Source organism: Podarcis gaigeae, assembly GCF_964106915.1.
Source record: "Podarcis gaigeae genome assembly, chromosome: 11".
NCBI lineage: Eukaryota > Metazoa > Chordata > Lepidosauria > Squamata > Lacertidae > Podarcis > Podarcis gaigeae.
In genome coordinates, this window is record NC_139687.1 from 45,272,473 (window position 1) to 45,295,920 (window position 23,448).

The following is a 23,448-nucleotide window of genomic DNA, read 5'->3' on the forward strand; positions in this document are numbered from 1 at the left end:
AAAGGCTCGAATTTATTTTTCTTTGCCATTTGCACTTCTAAGTGCATAGGTAACGGATTTCTGAAGGACTGGTTCAAGTTATTGGCCATTAAAGAGCTACGCAAACTAGCTGACTGCTAAAATGTGAAAAAGAGCAATTTTGTGCCCAGTAAATTTACATACACACCCCCATTTCAAAATGAAGAAAACCTGGGGTTTTTTTTAAATACTGCAATAAGGACGTGAGATTTGGTTCACTTTGTTTATTTATTTATTTTAATAATCCTCTCGCGTTCCATAATACAAACAATAGGAAGGTTAACATTGGTACTTCTGGTCCTCTTTATGAACAGCTTGTATATCATCAAATTAAAAGACAACATTTTAGGCAAGTTGGAAACTGCAGCCTTTAAAGGCAGCACTATGCATTGGAAAACTAACTTGGATGATGCTCCTCTCTTTCACTATGTTAATGTGTAGGTTGTACAGAAATGGGAGGGCAATAAGACAAATAGCAAGACGCAGAACCTTATAAAAATGCACATTAAATTCTTATAGCTGCAATGCAGCATGCAATAAATAACGATACCAATTAACACACTGCTTTGTTATGCAAACTTGATAGAAGATTGCAGCTGTGTACACATTACCGTATTTATGCTGGCTCTACTGCATTCCCACTGCTGGCATTGAAAGCCGAGCGTACATGATGTTAACCGCAATCTATGTGTATCTTGTAGTTTCTTGATAAATGCTCCTATGTGCTTCCCTCAAACCAGATGCCATCCAATTTGAAAACGCAAGATGCGTTTTGCGCAGCTCAGACAGCCATTGCGGAAGTGCAGGTGGCAGCTTCCTTGAATGGGAGTCTGATGGTTGCAGGCACAGGGGAATGAATCAGGCAATGTGCGTTGGGTGAAGACACTAGAAAGTGCTAATGTGCCGTAGAAATGGAAAACAAACTTGCTGCATTTGAAGCCACTAATGTGTGCATAGCCTGAAACCAGCTGGAATGGAGTCTTAACTGGTATTCTGTAGTAACTGGTACGGTTATTTATTGTTTGCATGCACCTATGAGAATATATGGTTTTACATGGGACGCGGGCGTCGCTGTGGTCTAAACCAGGCATAGGCAAACTCGACCCTCCAGATGTTTGAGACTACAATTCCCATCATCCCTGACCACTGGTCCTGTTAGCTAGGGACGATGGGAGTTGTAGTCCCAAAACATCTGGAGGGCCGAGTTTGCCTATGCCTGGTCGAAACCACTGAGCCTCTTGGGCTTGCTGATCAGAAGGTCAGTGGTTTGAATCCCCGCGATTGCTGTCGTTGTTGTTTTACTTTATATGGTTTTACAAAGTTCTGGATCTTTTTGCCATTTGCATTATTGTAGGGGGCAGGGCTCTGATGGTGTACAGGTTTGTATCTTTAGAAATGTATGGCACAACTGCAACACAATCAAGGTCCCATACAGGTCCTGCTAAAACATAGCTGCCCAAACTTTGCATTGGAATGTTGAGGCTTAAATATTCTTATGCATCAGAATGACACTGAGTAAGGAAAGATGACAAGTTTTTTTAAAAAAGAAAAGCCCCACTGAAATGAATGGGAGCTGAGAGAAAGGATCCCTTCTACTGGTTTACTGGGCCTGGAAGATCCTAGCTGGATCCAGTCCTCTGCTATCTACTGCTGTTTAACTTATGGGAATCTCACCATTAAAAAAAAGAAACTAAACAAGAAAAGGAGGTAGCTAAACGGACATAATTTTCATCTGCTATTAAATTAGAAGGTCACCATAAGCACAATGTTAAAAATCAGGATTTATAAACAGTCAAGTTGGGCTAAGTTTAACTCACTTCATAGTAGTCTGTCTTGCCCAGATGTTAAGGCTTTCTAACACAATTACAGCTATTTGTTTTGCCTCTGTCACCACGGACGGTTGCTACATCATTATGCAAACATGACAAATTCATTTTATTAGTCAAACTTTTGAGTTCCACTCAAGTGCACTAAATAAAATAAAAGGCTGCACTGGAAGTCAAATAACCCCCGATACCACTCAATTGTAGCTTCAATGGTAATCTTAATTAAATTAAAAAGGAAGACCAGTAATCAGAATCTTTTTTTCTCCCTGAAGCTTATTGGGTTTCTATGCTGCCCACATGATTTTTTTTAATTAAAAATGTATTTCAGGTGGTCTAGAATTGTAACTATCCACCCACACCCCAGCATCTGAAGTATGTTGGACAAGAAACCGCCCATATCCAGCATCTCAAACACGTCAGTTGTGAATGTATCAAAATGCATTTCAAAAGTAGCACAAAATAGATTTTAGAAGGTCGTAAGTAAGAAGCCAGCCAAAATCTAAGATATCCAGCTAAGGGGTCTGAGATCTGGAAAAGAGCCAATCAGCTGAATTCTGTGTTCACTTGGAACCAATAAACAAGAACTGAAGCCAAATGACCCATTTTAAAAATGGCAGCAGCTGCCCCGCATATATAAATGCTTCCCTTATATCTCATGTCACACTAGATGAACAGATTTACCCCCAAATTCCTGAGTGTCATTGTGTTCCTCTGAAATGCACTGCATTCAAGAATTCTAAAAATCCATGTTCCAGCCCCACAAGAGAGCTCACTTTGGGTCCCCCCCTCCCCCTTATATACTGTTAGTTAAATTTTCACCCTTAACACTTTTTTTTCTGAACCTCTGTTTCAAGAACGACCTACGACTTTTGACGTAGATAACACATTTTAGATTTTTTTGTTCATACTGGCCAAAGGATAGCTTTTTAAACAAGAGGTGTTTATTTCTGGTAGGACTCCCTCACTTTGGCCTGCAGGGCATCACACGTCTTCTTAGCGTCCCCAAGCAGCATAGCAGTGTTGGGCTTGTAAAAGATTGGATTGTCCACAGCTGCATAGCCAACACCTAGAGATCTCTTCATAACAATGACCTGAAATGAGGAACTTGTATTAGATATAGCACAGGTATAAATACTCAGCAACAACACAAAAGAAGGTGGTTGCTTATATAGAGCAACCCCATTGGAAAAAAAATATTTCAATACACATTGTCAGGTTGGGGCTAAAGGTTTCCCCCACCCGTTTCAGAAAAGTCCACCATACTCTGTTAAGGGATAGCTGCAACACTTTTTGTTTATTCAATACGGGTGTGGCAAACGCCGTATTTTTCGCTCCATAAGACACACCTGACCATAAGACGCACCTAGTTTTTAGAGGAGGAAAGGGGGAAAGCCCCATTTGGGGGGGGGGGTCAGCTCACAGTTGTGCAGCTTCTTTTGCAAAGGGGAAAAGTTCCTTTTTTTGAGGATCAGCTCAAAGTTGTTAAGCTTGCTTGCAAAGGGGGGAAAATCTGGTTTTATGGGGTTCTGTAGCTTCTTTAGGAAAGGAAAGGGAGTCGTTTCTACAGTTTCTAGACAGATAATCTAATCAGCCAGTCACATGTCACTGGGGAAACAAACAGCCTCCATCTGCAGAACATTCAACAATGGAGGCCTGGGCAAGGGGGCGGGGCCAGAAAGGGCCCCAACGATTGACCGCATATTCGCTCCATAAGACGCACAGACATTTCCCCTTACTTTTTAGGAGGAAAAAAGTGTGACTTATGGAAAGAAAAAGAGGAGTTGTGGGACTAGAGTAACAGCAGTCTATATCATCAAGGCACTGATAGCTCCCTGCAGTGGGAGAAAGCAACAATATTCCATTATGTAGTTCCCAATGGGCAGAATAATTTGGAAGACATTTTTCCAGGTGAAAGGTTGCAAGTTTTCCCGGCCCTCTCAACAGTGCCTTCTAGCCTGTCCATATTGGAAAAGAGTTCAGGAGAAAGTAGGCAGAAAAATTGTGGTAGCTTGGGGCATAATTAGTATTATCTTTTTAAATAATATGACAGCTTTAAAGAGTTTGAGAAAACATGGAATTTCTGCCACAATGTTTTGGAGCCTACCTGCTTTGCTTTCCAAACTTCTAGAACAGGCATTCCAGCAATGATGGAGTTTGGATCTTCCTGGGCAGCTGAATTAACTGTGTCATTAGCTCCAATGACAAGGACTAGATCAGTTTCTGCATTAAGAATAAAGGGGGGGGAGAGACCACATACAAACACACAAATTATGAACAGAACTCAATATTCCAACAGTTAGCAGCTTGCATTATAGTAGCATGAAGACGCAGAAACTTCAATTTATCACATGGAGATATAAAACCAGTACAGGTGGACTTCCCCAAATTAATTATTGGAGAGTGTTAAATTGTTTTTCCTGGAAGCTTAAAAAAATTAGATTAAAATGATAAGGAGCAGCATGGAAATATTAATTTCCAATGCATGCATTTAGTAAGGGAACTGATAACAATGACAGAGTGAGCCAGATAAGAACCTGACATAATTTAGACTGCAAATTTCCATATTGTAATCAAAGTGAAGCATTGTGAGCTAGCATTTTAGAAACCACACACAGATGAAAGCAAAAACGGACCAGGGAGTGGCTCTCTCACCTGGGAAGTCTTCATTGATCTCATCCATTTCTAGGACAATGTCGTATGGCACACCGGCTTCTGCAAGTAGCACATTCAGTTGCCCAGGCATGCGTCCGGCAACAGGATGAATACCAAACCTGAAGGGTAGTGGGAGAAAGAGGCAATGAAATCATGTATGTGGTACATAATAAAATAAATAAAAAGAAAATAGGAAGAAGCTTTAGAACATTGAGTCCATGTAGCTCAGTATTGTCTGCAGCAGGGATTCCCCAAAGTTGGGCCTCCAGCTGTTTTTGGACTACAGTTACAATCATCCTGACCACTGGTCCTGCTAGCTAGGGATGATGGGAGTTGTAGTCCAAAAATAGAGACCCAGGTTTGCGAAACCCTGGTCTACACTGAGTAGCAGAGACTCTCCAGGTTTCTCAGACAGGGGTCTCTCTCCATCCTACCTGGAGATGCTGAGGATTGAATCCTGGGTTCTGCATGCAAAGCAGATGCTCTACCACTGAACTCTTCCCCAACTCTTCTCTTATTAATTATCACAGCACATTATTTGAGTACAACCCCACATGTTAAATATGGAAACCCAAGGCTGAGAGGGTAAGTTAAGAACATAGGAACCCTGATGGGTCAGACCAAAATCCCATCCAGTCCTGGAAGCAGATCAGCATTCTTCCAACCTGATATTCAGAGGCCTGCTATCCTTGGGACTGGAAAACGCCCATAGCCTTATCCTGTATGTTAGGGATGATTAGGAAAGTGACAGAAAATGTAACTCCAAATAATATGACGGTGCAACCACAATTGGAATAATAGGTAGAGTTCTGGTCACTCAAAAAGGATATTGTAGAGCTAGGAAAGGTTTGCAAAAACCAACAAAGAAGGGTTGGCGTGGTTTCCTAATGACAAAGCAAATAAAGCATTCATTTAGTTTAGGGGGGAAAAGGTGAGTAAGGGAGACATAGAAGTATATGAAATTGTGAATGAAATGGGAAAGAGAAATAGGGTGAGGGGATTTTTTCATCCCCTCTCTTTTATGTAAAATACTAGAACCTGATGTCCTAGAATGAAGCAGAATGGTGAAAGATTTGAGAAAGACAAAAGGAAGTAATTTTTCACAAAGTACATAGTTGAAACGATGAATTTGCAACAAGATGTTGTGGTGGCCAACATGCATTATGTGGACAGATTTAAGGGGATTAGACAATTTTGTTGAATTTCATTGAATAAGGCTATAAATGGCTACTATTCATGATGGCTCCAGAAGCAGAGGCAGGCAGCGTGCCACTGAATGTCAGTAGCTAGGAGGCACCAGCAGGAAAGGGCTGAACATTACCCTCATATTCTGCCCATGGGTTTCCCATATGCCTTTGGCTGGCCACTGTGGGAAACAGGATCAAGCATGAGACTTTTCATCTCAGGGTCGTGGGTTCAAGCCCCATGTTGAGCTAAAGATTCCTGCATTGCAAGGGGTGGGACTAACTGACCCTCAAAGTCCCTTCCAACTTTACAATTCTATGATTCTTCTTGTAATAAGGTAAAGGGACCCCTGACCGTTAGGTCCAGTCGCAGATGACTCTGGGGTTGCGGCGCTCATCTCGCTTTACTGGCCAAGGGAGCCGGTGTACAGCTTCCAAGTCATGTGGCCAGCATGACTAAGCCGCTTCTGGCAAACCAGAGCTGCACACGGAAAGGCCGTTTACTTTCCCGCTGGAGTGGTACCTACTGATCTACTTGCACTTTGAGGTGCTTTCGAACTGCTAGGTTGGTAGGAGCTGGGACAGAGCAATGGGAGCTCAACCCGTCGCAGGGATTCGAACTGCCGACCTTCTGATCGGCAAGCCCAAGAGGCTCAGTGGTTTAGACCACAGCGCCACCCACGTCTCTCCTCTTCTTGTATGCTTTTGTATAAATGAGTGATTGCTTTAATCATGCAGGTTACTACTAACGGTGTCAATGTGAAGCTGCTGCCTGAACGAGTTTAGATTTGAGTTTAAAATGCTAGCTCTTTTAATTTTATTTGCATACTTTACAACAGAAGCCACAAGCCAATTCAACACTCCAAATTCCTCATGTATAAAACCAGTTCAAAGCAAGATGGGGATTTTTGCCTTTTTATTAAAAAAAAATTAAAAAAAAATTCAAACCATGTCACAAAGCTGGTCCTGGGACTATACCAAAGAACTAAGAGCTGGGAGCCACTGATGGGCTTAAAATTTAGCTGAACTTGAAAAGCCTTTTGCAAACACCTCAAGGGTAAAAAGTCCTTGTGTGAAAACCCTCTGTCTACAACAATTCAACGTGACATAGAGATTTTCTTTAGAGCCCAGATTCTGGCCCAAATAGTGAAGATTTAGCTGTTTCTGGATGAAGTCTCAAATACACAAGGACTGAACTGCTGAATTTATCAAGTTAATGGGGGTGATTGTTGCCATGAAATTATTGAAGAGATTAAACCTGTGGCAAGAAGAGGTGGGCAAGACCACCTGCTTAATTAAGTCCACTTGGGAATTAAAAACATGTTTTTCAAAAGCTTTGCTTGGTATTCCTGGAACACCCTGGCCTATATGTGAGAAACATGCAGGAGCTCTGGAGCAGGAGTGAGGAAAGTATAGAGAAGCTTCTCCCCACCTTATATAATTTGTACCACTGTATAGGAAATTTGTCAACGCAGACGCACTAGATTTGATTTGCTCTGTCTAAAAGAGGGTTCAACATAAAACTAATACAATGGCAATTATGACGCTCAGTGTTTCTTTATCATACCTAATCCTTAATATGAACATTTCTCCACCATTTTAGCACACCGGCCAAATACTTTCATCAAGCTTTCTACAGAAATGTTGAAAACAAAACAAAGGACACCAATCTTGTATGAGTACAGTCAAATTAGGCCACAGAAGCATAGGTGTAATTAAGATTTTCTTTTTTCTTTAAGAACTCTTCCCATGCCCAGATCACCTAATTATCTGTGACAACCTGCTCCCAATATTTGATTTTGGTTGTTCAGAGAACTGGGTGAGTTGTGTTTAAGCACAAGTTTTGGTGGTGGTCCTGGAAAAGATGGCGGTGATATGGAAGGCCTGGTGTAAGCATATATTATCTGACAGACGGCTATTGAAGGCTCATGTATCTCCCACTGCCCTGCTTCACGTTTCTAGAAAGAATCATTCTGCAGCGTTAAGGTGCTGCTGGAGTTAGCACTAACCAAATCTAGTTTACTTGCCGTTATTATGATTGCTCATCACCCAAGTCACTTGAGCATCTAAGAACTAAACAAGGCATGTTGTATAGGAGATTCATGAACAGGACCTCCTCAAGGGATAAAAAATAGAGAGAAATCACAAGCAACTACAGGGAAACACTAAATGAGACATTCCTTTGCCCTGTGCTGTTTTGCAACTAAAACCAGTACCTGCAGTGCTTGCCTTGAGCTAAAGAAAAATCAAAGTAAAATCAGATGTCCTGTGACATGTCTCATTTGGCCCTAAATTTATCAACACAGAAGGATATATTCACATGTCTACAGTACTTGCAGGATAGTGTACATTTCATCAAGCTGCTTCTGGATTTGTACCATACTTTTTTTTCATTTTATACATCTATGTACACATACGTCCTCTTAACTGAGCATCTCCTGGAAATGTTTCTGCAATTTTAAACTAACTTGGAAGCAGCAATCAGTTTCCAGCCCTATACAGTGATACCTCAGGTTACATACGCTTCAGGTTACATACGCGTCAGGTTACAGACTCCACTAACCCAGAAATAGTGCTTCAGGTTAAGAACTTTGCTTCAGGATAAGAACAGAAATCGGGCTCCGGCAGTGCAGCGGCAGCAGGAGGCCCCATTAGCTAAAGTGGTACTTCAGGTTAAGAACAGTTTCAGGTTAAGAAAGGACCTCCAGAACGAATTAAGTACTTAACCCGAGGTGCCACTGTATTTAAAAACCATAGGGCTAGAAACTTGGGGGACGGAAGGGGTAGGGAAGGCTGATAGAAACAGTAGGCTTTTTCTTCACAAAGCATGTTTGCAAACTGCACACAGCCCCAAGGATACTTTAGAGGGAAAGTAACTGCAGTCCTTCTAGCAAAGACCAGATGTAAAATCAGATATACAACAGCAAAACAAATAGGACAAAATATTAAGAAGCTTAAAGGTTCAGCCAGTCAGCCACTAAGTAATTCAAGCCATGTGAAACAGTTCTCCTCTTTCCAAAAAAAACCCCCAAAACCCTGCTGAAGCACAATAATTTTTAGAAGAACTCCAATGTGGATGTCTGTGTTAGAATTCAGGCAAGGGATGCAGTTCCCCTGTGTTTCCAATATAAGTTATATCTAAGCAGTTTTCATTACAATGCATCTTTTGGTTGCATGTTCTTACTCATCTCTCGTCTCCCTCCCTCAAGGTTTGGGAGGAACAATTGTTGTTTGTTGTTGTTTCGTCATTTGGTCATGTCCAACTCTTCGTGACCCCATGGGCCAGAGCATGCCAGGCATTCCTGTCTTCCACTGCCTCCCGCAGTTTGGTCAAACTCATGTTGGTCACTTCTCTAACACTGTCCAACCATCTCGTCCTCTGTCGTCCCCTTCTCCTTGCGCCCTCAATCTTTCCCAACATCAGGATCTTTTCCAAGGAGTCTTGTCTTCTCATGAGGTGGTCAAAGTACTGGAGCCTCAGCTTCAGGATCTGTCCTTCCAGTCATTATTTTTAAGCTCTTTCTTTTCCTCTCACATTCCCAGGCTGGTGTTTTATTTTACTTCTTTGATATTTATTTCCTTGCTTCTTTTACAGTGGAATCCTATGCGTGTTCACTCAGAAGCTATACCGCATTAAAAGGGGGTTAATGTCAAAGTATTGCTACTAAAGGTGCAAGCCAGCCCCCCAATCCCTGCTTAGTGGTGCACAATATTTCAGGGGGTTCCAGGCTCTCACCCAGGGTCACATTTCCATTGAGAATCAAGACGTGGGAGAGACTGTAGTGACTAAGATTTATAGTGGGGTAGGAGAGCTGAAAATAATGCCAATTTTTTTTCACACCTGGCAACAAATATTCCCCTTTGATTTCAGTACATGGGTGTGTTGTTTAATCGTTTAGTCATGTCCGACTCTTTGTGACCCCATGGACCAGAGCACACCAGGCACTCCTTTCTTCCACTGCCTCCCGCAGTTTGGCCAAACTCATGCTGCTAGCTTTGAGAACACTGTCCAACCACCTCGTCCTCTGTCGTCCCCTTCTCCTTGTGCCCTCCATCTTTCCCAACATCATGGTCTTTTCCAGGTAGTCTTCTCTTCTCATGAGGTGGTCAAAGTACTGGAGCCTCAGCTTCAGGATCTGTCCTTCCAGTGAGCACTCAGGGCTGACTTCCATTTTTGAGTGACCAGAACTCTACCTATTATTCCAAGTGTGGTTGCACCGTTATATTATTTGGAGTTACATTTTCTGTCACTTTCCTAATCATCCCCAACATACATCCTATTTTGTCTTTCTCTCGTCTGGTGTGTTATGAACAGTAACAATTTAAATTTGAGGTCTTGTTGGCAATGTCTTCCTTGGTTAAGAACCAGCAGTGGAAACCAATTTGCATTGTTGTATTGTTCCAAGGGGTAGGACCCAAACCAACAGATTCAAAGAAAGGATATTCCGACTAAACATTAGGAAGAACTTTCTGACAGTAAGAGCTGTTTGACCATGGAACAGACTCCTTCAGGAGGTAGTGGACTCTCCTTCATTGGAGGTTTTTAAGCAGAGGTTGGGTGACCATCTGTCAGGGATGCTTTAGCTGTGGTTCCTGCATTGCAGGGGATTGGACTGGATGACCCTTGAGGTCCCTTCCAACACTAAAATAAAATAATAATAATAATAATTTATTTATTTATACCCCACCCTTCTGGGCAGCTTTCAACAGAATATTAAAATACAATAGTCTATTAAACATTAAAAGCTTCCCTAAACAGGGCTGCCTTCAGATGTCTTCTAAAAGTCTGGTAGTTGTTTTTATCTTTGACGTCTGGTGGGAGTGTGTTCCACAGAGCGGGTGCCACCACTGAGAAGGCCCTCTGCCTGGTTCCCTGTAACTTGGCTGCTCGCAGCGAGGGAACCGTGAGAAGGCACTTGGCGCGGGACCTCAGTGTCCAGGCTGAACTACGGGGGTGGAGACGCTCCTTCAGGTATACTGGACTGAGGCCATTTAGGGCTTTAAAGGTCAGCACCAACACTTTGAACTGTGCTCGGAAATGTACTGGGAGCCAATGTAGGTCTTTCAGGACCGGTGTTATGTGGTCTCGGCGGCCGCTCCCAGTCACCAGTCTAGCTGCCGCAATATATTATATTATTCTCAGTGTTTGTGCAAAACAGCATGTGCTCGTTGATTTAAACAGCTCAGCCATTGTGTACACAGAGTGAACACTCTTTGAGCATATGTGTGAATAGCTGAATGAATATACAACATCCCCTGAAACTGCATGTGGAAAACTGTGGGTTTAGAGCTCAACTATTTTTGTACAGATGGCACACGAATCGAATGCAATGTAGAAACACCCCTGATGCTTCACCGGAAGCAGAGAAGCCTGGGTTGAATGCATTACAGGTTACAAAACTTTTAATCTCTCATTCCGCTTTACAGGTTCTGGTCTCTGGGACCTGTCCTCTGTAAACTCTGGTTCTCATGTATTCCAAGCAAGCACAACACTCCTAAGGATGTTCGTATGTTCTCTCATTCATATCATATTTCTGACGAAAACAGAGAGTGTGTTTCTAGGAAAACTGCCAACCAAGTGGATACTGGGAACAGAGAGAGATTGCACGCACCGGGATAATCAGAGGCAGAGTGGCTAGCAGAGCATGTTACACAGCAAATTTATAACTCTTAGCAGTGCTCAGAAATGCTATTGAGCAAGCAGAGATCGGCATCGAGCAGATGTAGCTTACTAGGATCACTTATGTCTCAGAAATTTTGGCAGAAGCTATTTGCACATAAGATTATTAATTAAATTACAGCAGACAAATTCTGTGACGGGTTGGACGCATGAACTTCCATTGTGTCAGGGCAGTGAAAGCCTATTATTTCCAGCTTTTTACAATAAGGACCTCTGGCAGTATTCCAGTTGGGCAGCCTCGCGCACACACCAGTGGGGCTTCTCCACTGCTGAGTTGTAAAAATAAATAAATAAATAACACCCCTAAAGAACGTCCTGTGCATCTGCCAAATTCGTAGCCAGCACTGGAGCCCCATCCAATGATAAGCTAAGCAAAGGAAGAGTTTGAACTGTGGTTAAGTTTAAGCACATTTTAGAGAAAGGCTGGAAATGGCCCCACTTTTTGAGGAAGTTGTCCTTGTGAAGCTAGAGACAGAGTCTTTGGCCACATCCATACTACGCATTAAAAGCACAAACTACCCCAAGAAGGAGGACATCATGTTCTCTGCCAGAGGTACTACCCCCTCCTCTAACAGTCGATACACTTCAGTGCTGCTAACGCAGCAAAAACACAGTTTGGGGAGTGTGAGGAATGCTGGAACGGAACTTGTGAGTAGAGATCTTTAGTGCATCTACTTATGGGCCAAGATGGAAGCAGGGCATGTCCAGAGGCTGCATGGTGCAGCAACTTTTCAGACGTTAAGCAAGTCCAGTCTGTGGTCCAGGCACTTCCTGTGCAGAAAGACCACCAGGACACACTGTGTAGCCTACCCTGCATTCCCTGGAGGAAAGGCAGGATTCCCTGTGTAATAATAAATTAAAAAACAAAGCACAGTCCTTATCACAGCTGTTAGACCTAACTGCCAAGCCACCTTGGGTGCTGTGTATAGCAGAAAAGTCAGGGAGAAGTTTCCTATAAATAAATAACTGAACAACAGAGTTTTGCAACTCCTTGTATGCAACGTGTAGACACAGGAGAAGGAGAACTGTGAAAGGATTTACAGCTCTTTCCGGAAGCTTCTGATATCCCTGGAGTAGAACTGCATCACAATGTCCAAATAGTCATGTGTATTTTAGGGTACAGGGCTTGGCTATGGTGGAGTGGTACAAACAGTTGTTAATTAAGCTGTGTTCTGGAGCTGCGAGACACTAAACCTTTGACTTACATGGTTTGTGGTGTTTATCTTATGCCTTCAGTGGGGCATATTTACATTCTGCAGTTTAAGTACTCGGATGGGGGGTGGATACTGCTTGTGATAATACTTGTTCACCTGTTCTCAACGTTACATGAATTCTAAATTCTAGAAGTGGCATTTAGTAGGCTGAATTAGTGAAACGTTTCAGTGTTTCAAACAAGACATATAACATATTATGAAGAACATTAAATTGAGTGAAAATAGTTTACACAGACTATTTAAAAGAATACTAAACGGTACCGTAAACTAAAAAAGGAGCTTTCTGGGCCCTAATATATTAATGGTGCAGAGCCAACAAAAGTCAGCATGGTTCCATAGAGACTTGAGTTCAAATCCCAACTCCCATGCATGCAGTGGAACAGATGAATGATGGTGTTGCTCACACCAGAATTCCCAGTCTGCAAAAATGGAAACAGTGAAACACCTGCCTTATAGAACCGGGAATTGCATGAAATATTACTCCCTACCAAGAGCTCAATAAGAGCCTGAGATCAGATCCAGAATCTGGTTTTGAAGAACGACATAGGCCCTGGGAATGAACAACTTGGAGCAGATGCAGAGCACACTTTCCTTTGTAAAAATGCCAGAGCTGCCCTGTTGAATCAGGTCAAAAAGCCAATCTAGTTGGGCAACTTGTTTACCCCAGTAGCCAACATACATCAGAAGAGTCCTGCTGAATGGGGTCAAAAGCTCATCTAGTCCAGCATCGTGTTCTCACTGTGGCCAAGCAGATGCCTGTGTGAAGCCTGCAAATGGGACATGACCACAACAGTGCTCTCCCTACTTGGGATTCACAGTATAATGCCTTCAACAGTTCACCTCTAAGAACTCACAAATAGACCTATGCAGAATTAGATAAACTAACAGGAAGGATTCAAAACCGGCGAGACCAGAAATTCACAGAAGACTGGAGTAAATTTACGGACTATTTGAAAAGTATGTACGCGACAACAGCAGCAAGAATACTCATCGCAAAGTATTGGAAGACACAAGATTTGCCCACCTTGGAAGAATGGCAGATGCAAGTGATAGACTATATGGAGTTGGCAGAAATGACTGGCAGAATCCGAGACCTGGGAGAAGAATCAGTAGAAGAGGACTGGAAGAAGTTTAAAGACTATCGGCAGAAACACTGCAAAGTTTATGAATGTTAAAATAATGTTGGATTTGGAAATAATAAGGCATTAGTGACATAGCTTAAAAAGTATGCAAAATGTAATAGAAAAGGAGGAAAGATTAAAGTGATATTATGTCAAAAGTAAATAATATTATAAAGGTGATTAAGTACGAGGAGAAAAGATTGGTGACATAATAGAATGAACTTAATAGTTAGAAATGAAATCTGAAAGAGGGTAAGGATTTGCTGTATCTGATTGGGTAAAGAGGAACACAAAAAAGGGAGGCATGAGGAAGTCAAGAAAGGAAGTTAATTAAGTATGATCAAAAAAGTTGGAGTTTTTATGTTTTTGTACTTGGTTGGGTGGAATTTTTCTTTACTGTATTTTATATTTTTGTGTTTTGATTTGTTCTATGTGTTACTTTTGATTATGCTTATTTCTTTTTACATTTTTTCTATTTCTGTGGTGGTTATGTATTTTTATTTTTTGTAAAAACCTAATAAATATATATTTTTTTAAAAAAATGAAAAGTAATTGTGAAGAACAGACGACGTTTGTAGGGTTGCAAGAAGTTTTGTGAGGAGTATTATTAGAAGTATTGTAAAAATGAACAAGGGGGAGGATGATTTGTTAAGAGATGTAAAGGCAATATAAAGTTAAGAAATGCATAAGAAGTGGTTAAAACGGTGGATCATCAGAGGTGCTGATGGAAGTCTAAAAAGATTGTATAAGTGATAAGTTTTGTGGTATATTTTATAATTTATATGGTAAAATTAATAAAAAATATTATAAAAAAGAACTCACAAATAGACCTGAAAACCCCCTTTTCTGTTGTTGGAGACATGCTATGACCCCCTTTCCCATCCTTGTTCAGTGTGATTCTTGCCCCTAGCCCATGGGTGGCGATGGCAGTAGTGGGTGTTTGTTTGTTGCTGCCTTGACTGATGATTCTGGGAGTCAGTGTACCTGCTCTCTATTTGTCACATACTGTTTGCTTCCCCTTCCAGGAATACAAGGCTGGAAATGATGCCTCCCCTACTAAAGGGTAATTTTCTGATGCTTCAATTCCAATTCCACTTTTGCTTTGTTAAAAACCTCCGTGACTTCAATGGGACTTGGTTGCAAGCAACTGTGCTCTTAAGATCACAACCTTGATGGATGGTCGCTGCTTGCTGCTCTGCTTTCATCGTTCAATTAATACCAGCATCTAGTGCAGTGTTTCCCAACCTTGTGCCTCCAGATGTTTTTGGCCTACAACTCCCATCATCCCTAGCTAGCAAGACCAGTGGTCAGGGATGATGGGAGTTGTAGGCCAAAAACATCTGGAGGCACAAGGTTGGGAAACACTGATTCTAGTGCAACAACCATCTCAAAATAAAAGAACAGCACAGGCAGAGGTTTGCTACCACCTCACTTTGAACCCAGTGCTTCTTGAAAGAGCCTGCTCCTGTATTTGCCAGCAAGTTATTTAGCCATTAGGCTTCCGGCAAAAAATCAGCCCAAGGGGGGGAAATGTCTTTGGAAACGCTTCCTTGAGAAACACAGCACATCCATCACCAAGATACTTACTGTATTACGCAGTAAGATACAGACAGGGAGAAAACAGCAGGAACTTATGTTACAGGCACATATTTATTTTTTTTTTTTTGCCTGGTTTTAGTAATACGTTAAAGATGCAACCCTGCTGCAAAGGAAAACCTTATGTCCAATGCTGATGTTAGGAAATGCTGTTTCCCTCCCAAAATCTCTCCTACGCTTCTGAGTCGCAAGTCTCAGTATTAACATTACATGTTACACAATCTCTGAGGGTTTTTTGTTTCTTTTCTGGAACATGTTATGGCTATGCGCAAGGCTCACCAAAATCACAGCGTCTCTGAATCACAGACATCAGGCGTGCCATCAGGATGACAGATGCAATTTTTTCTTGGCGCAGCACAGGTATTATACATTGATGACCATCGCATGACTGTGCTGGCATTTATTTGTCACAGATGTGCAGGCAATGCCACCGCATCTGGGACGCAGCACTGTCCTGAGGCTCTGTGGGGCCGGCAGGAAGCACGGGGCAAGCAGCTGCACTCAATGAACGCCATGGGTGCACCAGAACGTGATGAAAGACCCAACATGCCGCAAACAGTAAATACAGACTTCTTTCATATAAATCCCTCCAGGTAACTGCTGTGGCAAACGCTTGCCAAAATGGGCTCTAGCATCTACTCCATTCGCATTTATTCTGTACAGAGCTGACGCAGAAAGGAAAGTCTTTAGTGCTTTGAGGTTTCAAAAAGGAAGAAAATTGGGTGGGGGGGGGGCTTAAACACTAGCTCACACAGGAGCCAAAGGGAAAGAAAAGGTTGGTGGAAGAGAGAGAGAGAGAGAGAGAATAGCAAGCACTTTGTTTTGTTAAAAATTGGTGGGCCACACTTCTGGTGTTATAAAGAAGTGATTGTGGCTTAGAACACAGCAGCAAGCATGGTCATGCTACACCTGAAATGTCAGAATTATCCCTAAATGATGGCAACACCCATTTTGTATTAATTGTTGGAAGATCCAACAGCAGCTCCATGTTTCAAAGGAATTCAATGGGCAGCGCAAGCAGTTCTGGCATTTTAAGCATCAATCCACGTTCACCCAAATGAAAAAGTGGTCAACAATAATGCCATCATGCCCCCCATTCCGAATGATTATCTATGGAAGGCAGCGTCCATGCGGTATTAATACACACACCACAAACAAGCAGAGGATTACAAAAACCATTGTGTTGCTCCAGAAATTAAGAACCACAGAACTAATTTAATAACAGAAGACCTAATCAAACAAAGCTCAAGCCAGCTAAGCCTTAGATTTCAAATACACCAATTTAAAACTCTTTAGGGCCACATAATCATTTGTGAGAAAACCATCTAGCATAGATGAGAAAGACCAGCAGAGAAAAAGCAATTTGCATCCCACCACCAGAAAGTTAATCTCTCATTTGCCTATATATTTGATCGCACTTGGGGGCAGGCATACAAGGAGCTGCAAGGCTGAATGGTGAAGTTAGATAACTTAGTCCCAAGTTGTTTCTGGTTCTACACAGTGCTTTTCTTCTAGAAAAAAATGTGCCGGTAGTCACCATGAAGTGACTAACTGTTACAGTTAAGTGCCACACTTTTAACCAGTGCTGGGGGTGGTACTGCATACCCCTGAGTACCCCCAGGAAACAATGAGCTGGTTCTACAGGTGAATACCAGCACCACAAATTGGGCTTAAAACCCCAATTTACAACACAGGATGCACATCTTCATAATATAAACAAACAAACATTGGGTAGAAAAAAATAGCCTTAACTGATTTTCTTTAAACTCTTGACTTACTTCGAAAGAGTGGGCTCTAGGATATATTTATTTCATAAAATTTCCATGCCACTTGCTTGTAAACAGCAAAAACAAAACCTCAAAACCACTAAAAAAGCTCATGTGTGTGTGTGTTTATGTACAGATAATATACTGAAGGAGAGAGATGTTCCCCTAACACAGTAGCTACATTGGGATGGTTACATCTTGGCTTAATAAGCCAAAATATGAACAAGTCTCATGGCCCCAAGTGCAGCTGCTTTGATGCTACCCTGCATGAATGGGAAATAAGCCAGGAAGTCTTCAACAAACAGCTCCCAAACAGGGTAGAGTATGAAACCATGGTGTAAATTCGGCTTCATGCCTTCACTTATCAGGAAGCCACTGACCACAGTTCCCTGGTTCCTGTTAAGGGACGCAGGTGGCGCTGTGGGTTAAACCACAGAGCCTAGGGCTTGCCGATCAGAAGGTCGGCGGTTCGAATCCCCGCAACGGGGTGAGCTCCCGCTGCTTGGTCCCTGCTCCTGCCCACCTAGCAGTTTGAAAGCACACCAAAAAGTGCAAGTAGATAAATAGGTACCACTCCGGTGGAAAGGTAAACGGCGTTTCCGTGCGCTGCTCTGGTTTGCCAGAAGCGGCTTAGTCATGCTGGCCACATGTACGCCGGCTCCCTCGGCCACTAAAGCGAAATGAGCTCTGCAACCCCAGAGTCAGCCACGACTGGACCTAATGGTCAGGGGTCCCTTTACTATGGTTAACTGAATATTGCCTCATTTCCTGGATTCTGTGAGGAAGAAGTGAAGGAACTGCATGCAGAACAGCAAGGGTTCTTCAGCTGGAAATACAATCTTCTCAATGAGGCTGCTTAATCATCAAAACCTTTTTGTGCTTTTCAAAACAATAAAACCACCTGATCCTCTGTGCATTATTTCCCTTCCCAGACAAAAATACTCACCTGACATGCTTGCCTTGTTCCTTCAGCATTTTCACTAAGTCAGCAATTGGATATTGAGCCTTTGCTGCACAAAGACCATAACCTGCAGAGAAGCAGAAAAGCCCAGATGCTGTGAAGTGCTTTACCAATGTCTCATGTATTTGCCAGGTTAACTGATGGACACGGAGAGAAACACACAAACTAAATTAACCATGCTGGCTGTCTTTACTTTCCCATGTAACCAGTCTTCAACCAGAGAAACTTCTATTATGTGATGGTTAGGGTTTTTGTTTTAGTACAGGTGATAATGAAATGGTCAGCCCCAATAACAGTGGATACTGCTGCTAACTGGGAAGTATAATTTATGACACCCAGGCTAAAATTCCCATCACTTTTGACACTTTTGACAAGCTACAGTTCCCTGGGTTCTTTGAGGGAAGCCATGTGCTTGAAATGTATGGTGTGGGTATTGCCTGAATGCAGCAAGTAATCCAAGGAATGATAGGGAGAGAACCCAAACACTTAAGATTATTTATTCATGGAAATGCAACTATCTGACTTTTAGAAGACATCTGAAGGCAGCCCTGTTTAGGGAAGTTTTAAAGGATTGGTGTTTTATCATGTTTTTAATATTCTGTTGGAAGCCGCCCAAAGTGGCTGGGGAAACCCAGCCAGATGTGCGGGGTATAAATAATAAATTATATTTATTGTTGTTATTGTTAAAGGTAAAGGTAAAGGTACCCCTGCCCGTACGGGCCAGTCTTGACAGACTCTGGGGTTGTGCGCCCATCTCACTCAAGAGGCCAGGGGCCAGCGCTGTCCGGAGACACTTCCGGGTCACGTGGCCAGCGTGACAAAGCTGCATCTGGTGAGCCAGCGCAGCACACGGAAACACTGTTTACCTTCCCACCAGTAAGCGGTCCCCATTTATCTACTTGCACCTGGGGGTGCTTTCGAACTGCTAGGTTGGCAGGCGCTGGGACCGAGCAACGGGAGCGCACCCCACCGCGGGGATTCGAACCACCGACCTTTCGATCGGCAAGCCCTAGGCGCTGAGGCTTTAACCCACAGCGCCACCCGCGTCCCTTGTTGTTATTGTTATTTCATTTTAATAAGGCACTAGGCACTAGGTGTGGATATGAAGTTAGGTTGGTAACAGTATTGGCTTGGCCACTGTCTTCCACAATTTGTATTACAATAGCAGAGCAAATGTTCTTAATTTACGGATACTGTTCATCACATAGAATCTGGTTCTCATGGCACAGGTTACAAAAGCAGTAGTCATGAGCAGCAGCTTCAGTTTTACCAGGAGTGATGATGATGTTGTTGGCTTCCTTTATCATGTCAACAGCGCTGTCCACATTCACTTCTGTATGCGTGCCGGTTATTTCCATGGGTTTCCCACCAGCTGTCGAAGTAGTGCCATACCCACCAAGGATCACGTTAGCAAGAGACCGATTCATGGCCTAGGGGAGGCGAAAACAAAAACCCTGAATGCTTTAAACAAGTTGTCTTTTAAAAATCAAACGCAACGAATACAGTTTTGGGAAGAAAAATTTATTATTAATATTATTTATTTTTTATTTATTTTATTATTATTATTATTATTATTATTATTATTATTATTATTATTATTTTAAGTTCTCCCTCTGTGGCTTTCTCCAAGTTTTTATTTCCAAGAGTTGTCTAAGCCTCAAGGTGACAACATGATGCAATATCAAAAGGCAACAGACGGTAACAAAGTTCAGGTCCTTGGAAGATGCAAGGAGACAAATAACATCATGGACTAGGAAAGATGAAAAAGTTGGAGATGAACTGGAAACAATGCTAACCTCCTATTAATTTAAAAAAACGAAACAGGAGGGGGGGTGAGAAAGAGCTAACAGTCTTGCTGTACAGTATAGGCCACCAGTACAATTTAGTGTCTACAAGAAGTTCCAGATGCATTAGTGATTCATTCATGCAGATTTGCTGCCACGCAGTGGCCATCCAAGTTATACCCTTAATGTTACTTAAAATAAAATAAAAAACCTGCAGGTTGCAAGCAGAGTCATTTTAGTTCTCTCCCTAAGCAAAACAGAATATGTTTGGAGTTTCTGTGAACAGTACATCGATGTGTAACATTTTAAGTAACGAAAAGTTACCCAAGCAAAAATAAATAAAGAGAAATCACCCTGGCTGCATGCCTAGCAACTAAGGAACAGCTTCAAATGCATGGTATACTATAAATGTAAAGGGACCCCTGACCATTAGGTCCAGTCATGACCGACTCTGGGGTTGCGGTGCTCATCTCGCTTTACTGGCCGAGGGAGCCGGCGTACAGTTTCTGGGTCATGTGGCCAGCATGACTAAGCCGCTTCTGGTGAACCAGAGCAGCGCATGGAAACGCCGTTTACCTTCCCGCTGAAGCGGTACCTATTTATCTACTTGCACTTCGACGTGCTTCCGAACTGCTAGGTTGGCAGGAGCAGGGACCGAGCAACGGGAACTCACCCCGTTGTGGGGATTCGAACCGCCGACCTTCTGATCGGCAAGTCCTAGGCCCTAGGTTTAATCCACAGCGCCACCCTTGCATGGTATACTACATCAGTATAAATACCATGTTCATGAGTCCTGGTTTCAGAGCTTTTAGGATATAATGTGCTTTAAGGATTTAAAAGACAGAATCAGTACAGTAGTACCTCAGGTTACATACGCTTCAGGTTACAGACTCTGATAACCCAAAAATAGTGCTTCGGGTTAAGAACTTTGCTTCAGGATAAGAACAGAAATCGTGCTCCGGCAGCAGGAGGCCCCATTAGCTAAAGTGGTGCTTCAGGTTAAGAACAGTTTCAGGTTAAGAACGGACCTCCGGAACGAATTAAGTACTTAACCCGAGGTACCACTGTACTCTGAATTGGGCAAACAGCTACAAAAGAAAAAGAGCCATGGGGAGAAACCAGGGTGGGTGGAAAATGACATGAATGAACAAGTTAAAAACACAAAGACTGAAGTTACAACACAAAACTTTTCCACACACACACAATGATTCAGTCTTCTCAGCGTATTGACGGGAGAAAGCACATGTCTACGTTTTCCTTACCACACACATGATATAAGACAGGATGGCACCAGAAGAGCCAATAAGCGCGCCCACAATTGTTAGCAAGTTGTTGTTGAGCAGGAATCCTTCAGCACAGAGTGCCCAGCCAGAATAGCTGTTCAGTACAGTAATGACGACGGGCATGTCAGCCCCTCCTATGGCTGCTGTTAAAGTGACACCCTGTGGAATGGAAATGAAACCAATAAATGAAAAGCATTTATGGCGTATCAATTCTGCTCAAAACCATTCTGCATGATCTCCACAGCCCTTTCCTTTTCAAGTGTATCTAAATTATTCACCAAGGCCATTGAAATACCATGCCAAGACCAAACCATTGTTTTTGTAACTGTTATGCAATTCTACTTATTATTTGCCGACTGTCCATTATATATATAAAATGAAGCAGCCTCCCTAAACCACTGGAATTTCACCCAACATTGCTTTCAAGTCTGACTTTACAAAAAGAACTGGACTAAACTCAAGAACTTTGTGCATCTTTAAGCCAGGGGTAAGCACACTTTTTCAGCAGGGGGCCGGTCCACTGGCCCTCAGACCTTGTGGGGGGCAGGACTATATTTTGGAAAAAAATATGAACAAATTCCTATGCCCCACAAATAACCCAGAGATGCATTTTAAATAAAAGGACACATTCTACTCATGTAAAAACACGCTGATTCCCAGACCATCCGCAGGCCGGATTTAGAAGACGATTTGGCAGGATCCAGCCCCCGGGCCTTAGTTTGCCTACCCATGCTTTAAGCCAACAAATGTAGTTTCAAAAAAAAACAAAGGAATGTTTTTTTGGTGTTTTTTTTGGTCAAGGTCTGCATTCCCTCAGAGGTAATCTCCTGGGGGTCGCACATCACAGTGGGTGGGGTCAAAGCCCAAACAGAGTGGATCCACTCCCTCCCTTCCCTATTTCATTTCTCCCACCTTCACATCAAATTAGGTCAAGGAGCACAGGTGGCTAAACTGTGGAATAAAAAGATACCACACTGATTTCTTTGCATTGCTCTGTCTGGAAACTTTAGGGTTCTCCATAACCATACAACTGGCTGGCTTATAACCACTAACTTACTTCAACTTTGTAGGAGTTCAGCATGCCAAGTAACAAATGTGATTTTTCTGCATCAGAGTTGACAGTTTGGCATTTTCACTAGCACGGCATTCCAAATCACCCCCTTCAAATCCCATGCTCACCATAACAGCAGATAGAGCAGACACAGACCCTAGACAGGTCAGTCCAGTTGTGTAACTAGGATCGATCATGTAGGGAATCATTCCTCCCACACTTGCAGTGAGTAAGCCGGCATTCAGTAAATGCCGGCCTGGTAAGAGGAGGGGGGCAGAATTCAGGATACCTGCAGTAAGTAAATAAGGAAGGAAGGAAGGTCTTTCAATTCCTAGAATGGGCAACTTTAGAAAATCAGCAGCTTTAGGAGGAGGCAGAAGCCCACAGACCCAATATCAAGTTCCTCTTCTATTTCCATCTGCTCTACACTACTTTTGGCCCAATATCAACTCCATCTTCCATGGGCAACATCAACAGGAATCAATAGGATTCCAGAAGCAATGAAATAGTAGGCCTGAAACGGATGTGGATAACATTGCTGAACTACAACTTCAATAACCCCAGCAAGCATGGCCAATGGCCAGGGGTGATGGGAGTTGCAGTTCAGCAACACCTAGAAGCCCAATGGTTCTCCAAACCTGGCCCATAACATCTTCCAATTATATACTTCAAACAATGAGCATAAAAATTGCTTTGATTGATCATACCTATGGTCCATCTAGTACGGCATTCTGCTTCCAAGTATGGGCAGCTATGTGTCATGGAAAGTTCATAGGTGGGACATGAAGTAATAGCCACAGCCCACTGTACATCTCCCAGAAAACAAGATACACCACAGGTAATCCTCATGTTAATTGCATGAAGGGGCCAAGAATGTGCCAATTTTTTAGACCCATCCCCCCAAATCTAAGGCTGCTCTCACCCCCTCCATTGCAATGTTGGGACATAATGTCTGAAGCAGGGTGCATCCCCTAAACACACAAGCTCTCTGCAAAACTTAAAGCCCAGATCACAGAGAAAATGTATTGTGTAGGGAGGCTCTGTGTATCAAGCAGGCTTTCCACTTCAGATGTTATGTCCCAGCAGACTATTATTCCAGGCTCCCATGAGAAAGGTGCCTCAGGTACCTCAAGCAAAGAATCAGAAGCTGCTGTGTGGGTCAACCAAGAATTGCTGGACTGGCAACAACCAGGCTCTGATTCAGCAGCTGGTAAATCTCTACAACACTGTGGGGAACCTGTGCCCCCCCCCAAGATGTTGCCAGGCGCCAACTCCTATCTGTTCCAGAAAGCACAAACAATGGTCAGAAATG

General features: G+C 42.7%; 1 protein-coding gene across 4 annotated transcripts in view; it reads right to left on the minus strand.

Moving 5' to 3' along the window:
• Window positions 1–227: 227 nt before the first annotated feature.
• The window catches only part of NNT (nicotinamide nucleotide transhydrogenase), a 56,420-nt gene continuing 33,199 nt past the window's right edge, over window positions 228–23,448 (minus strand). For 3 of the 4 annotated variants that reach the window (XM_083703433.1, XM_083703434.1, XM_083703435.1), the window contains exons 16-22: window positions 22,265–22,425; window positions 21,065–21,244; window positions 19,289–19,448; window positions 18,004–18,085; window positions 4,497–4,615; window positions 3,949–4,064; window positions 228–2,935 (exon numbers count right to left, since the gene is read on the minus strand). In XM_083703433.1, the coding sequence (XP_083559559.1) occupies window positions 2,786–2,935; window positions 3,949–4,064; window positions 4,497–4,615; window positions 18,004–18,085; window positions 19,289–19,448; window positions 21,065–21,244; window positions 22,265–22,425 (968 nt within the window). In that variant the 3' untranslated portion in view covers window positions 228–2,785. The remainder of the gene's footprint in view (window positions 2,936–3,948; window positions 4,065–4,496; window positions 4,616–18,003; window positions 18,086–19,288; window positions 19,449–21,064; window positions 21,245–22,264; window positions 22,426–23,448) is intronic. The other variant, XR_014556362.1, reaches the window with a different exon arrangement.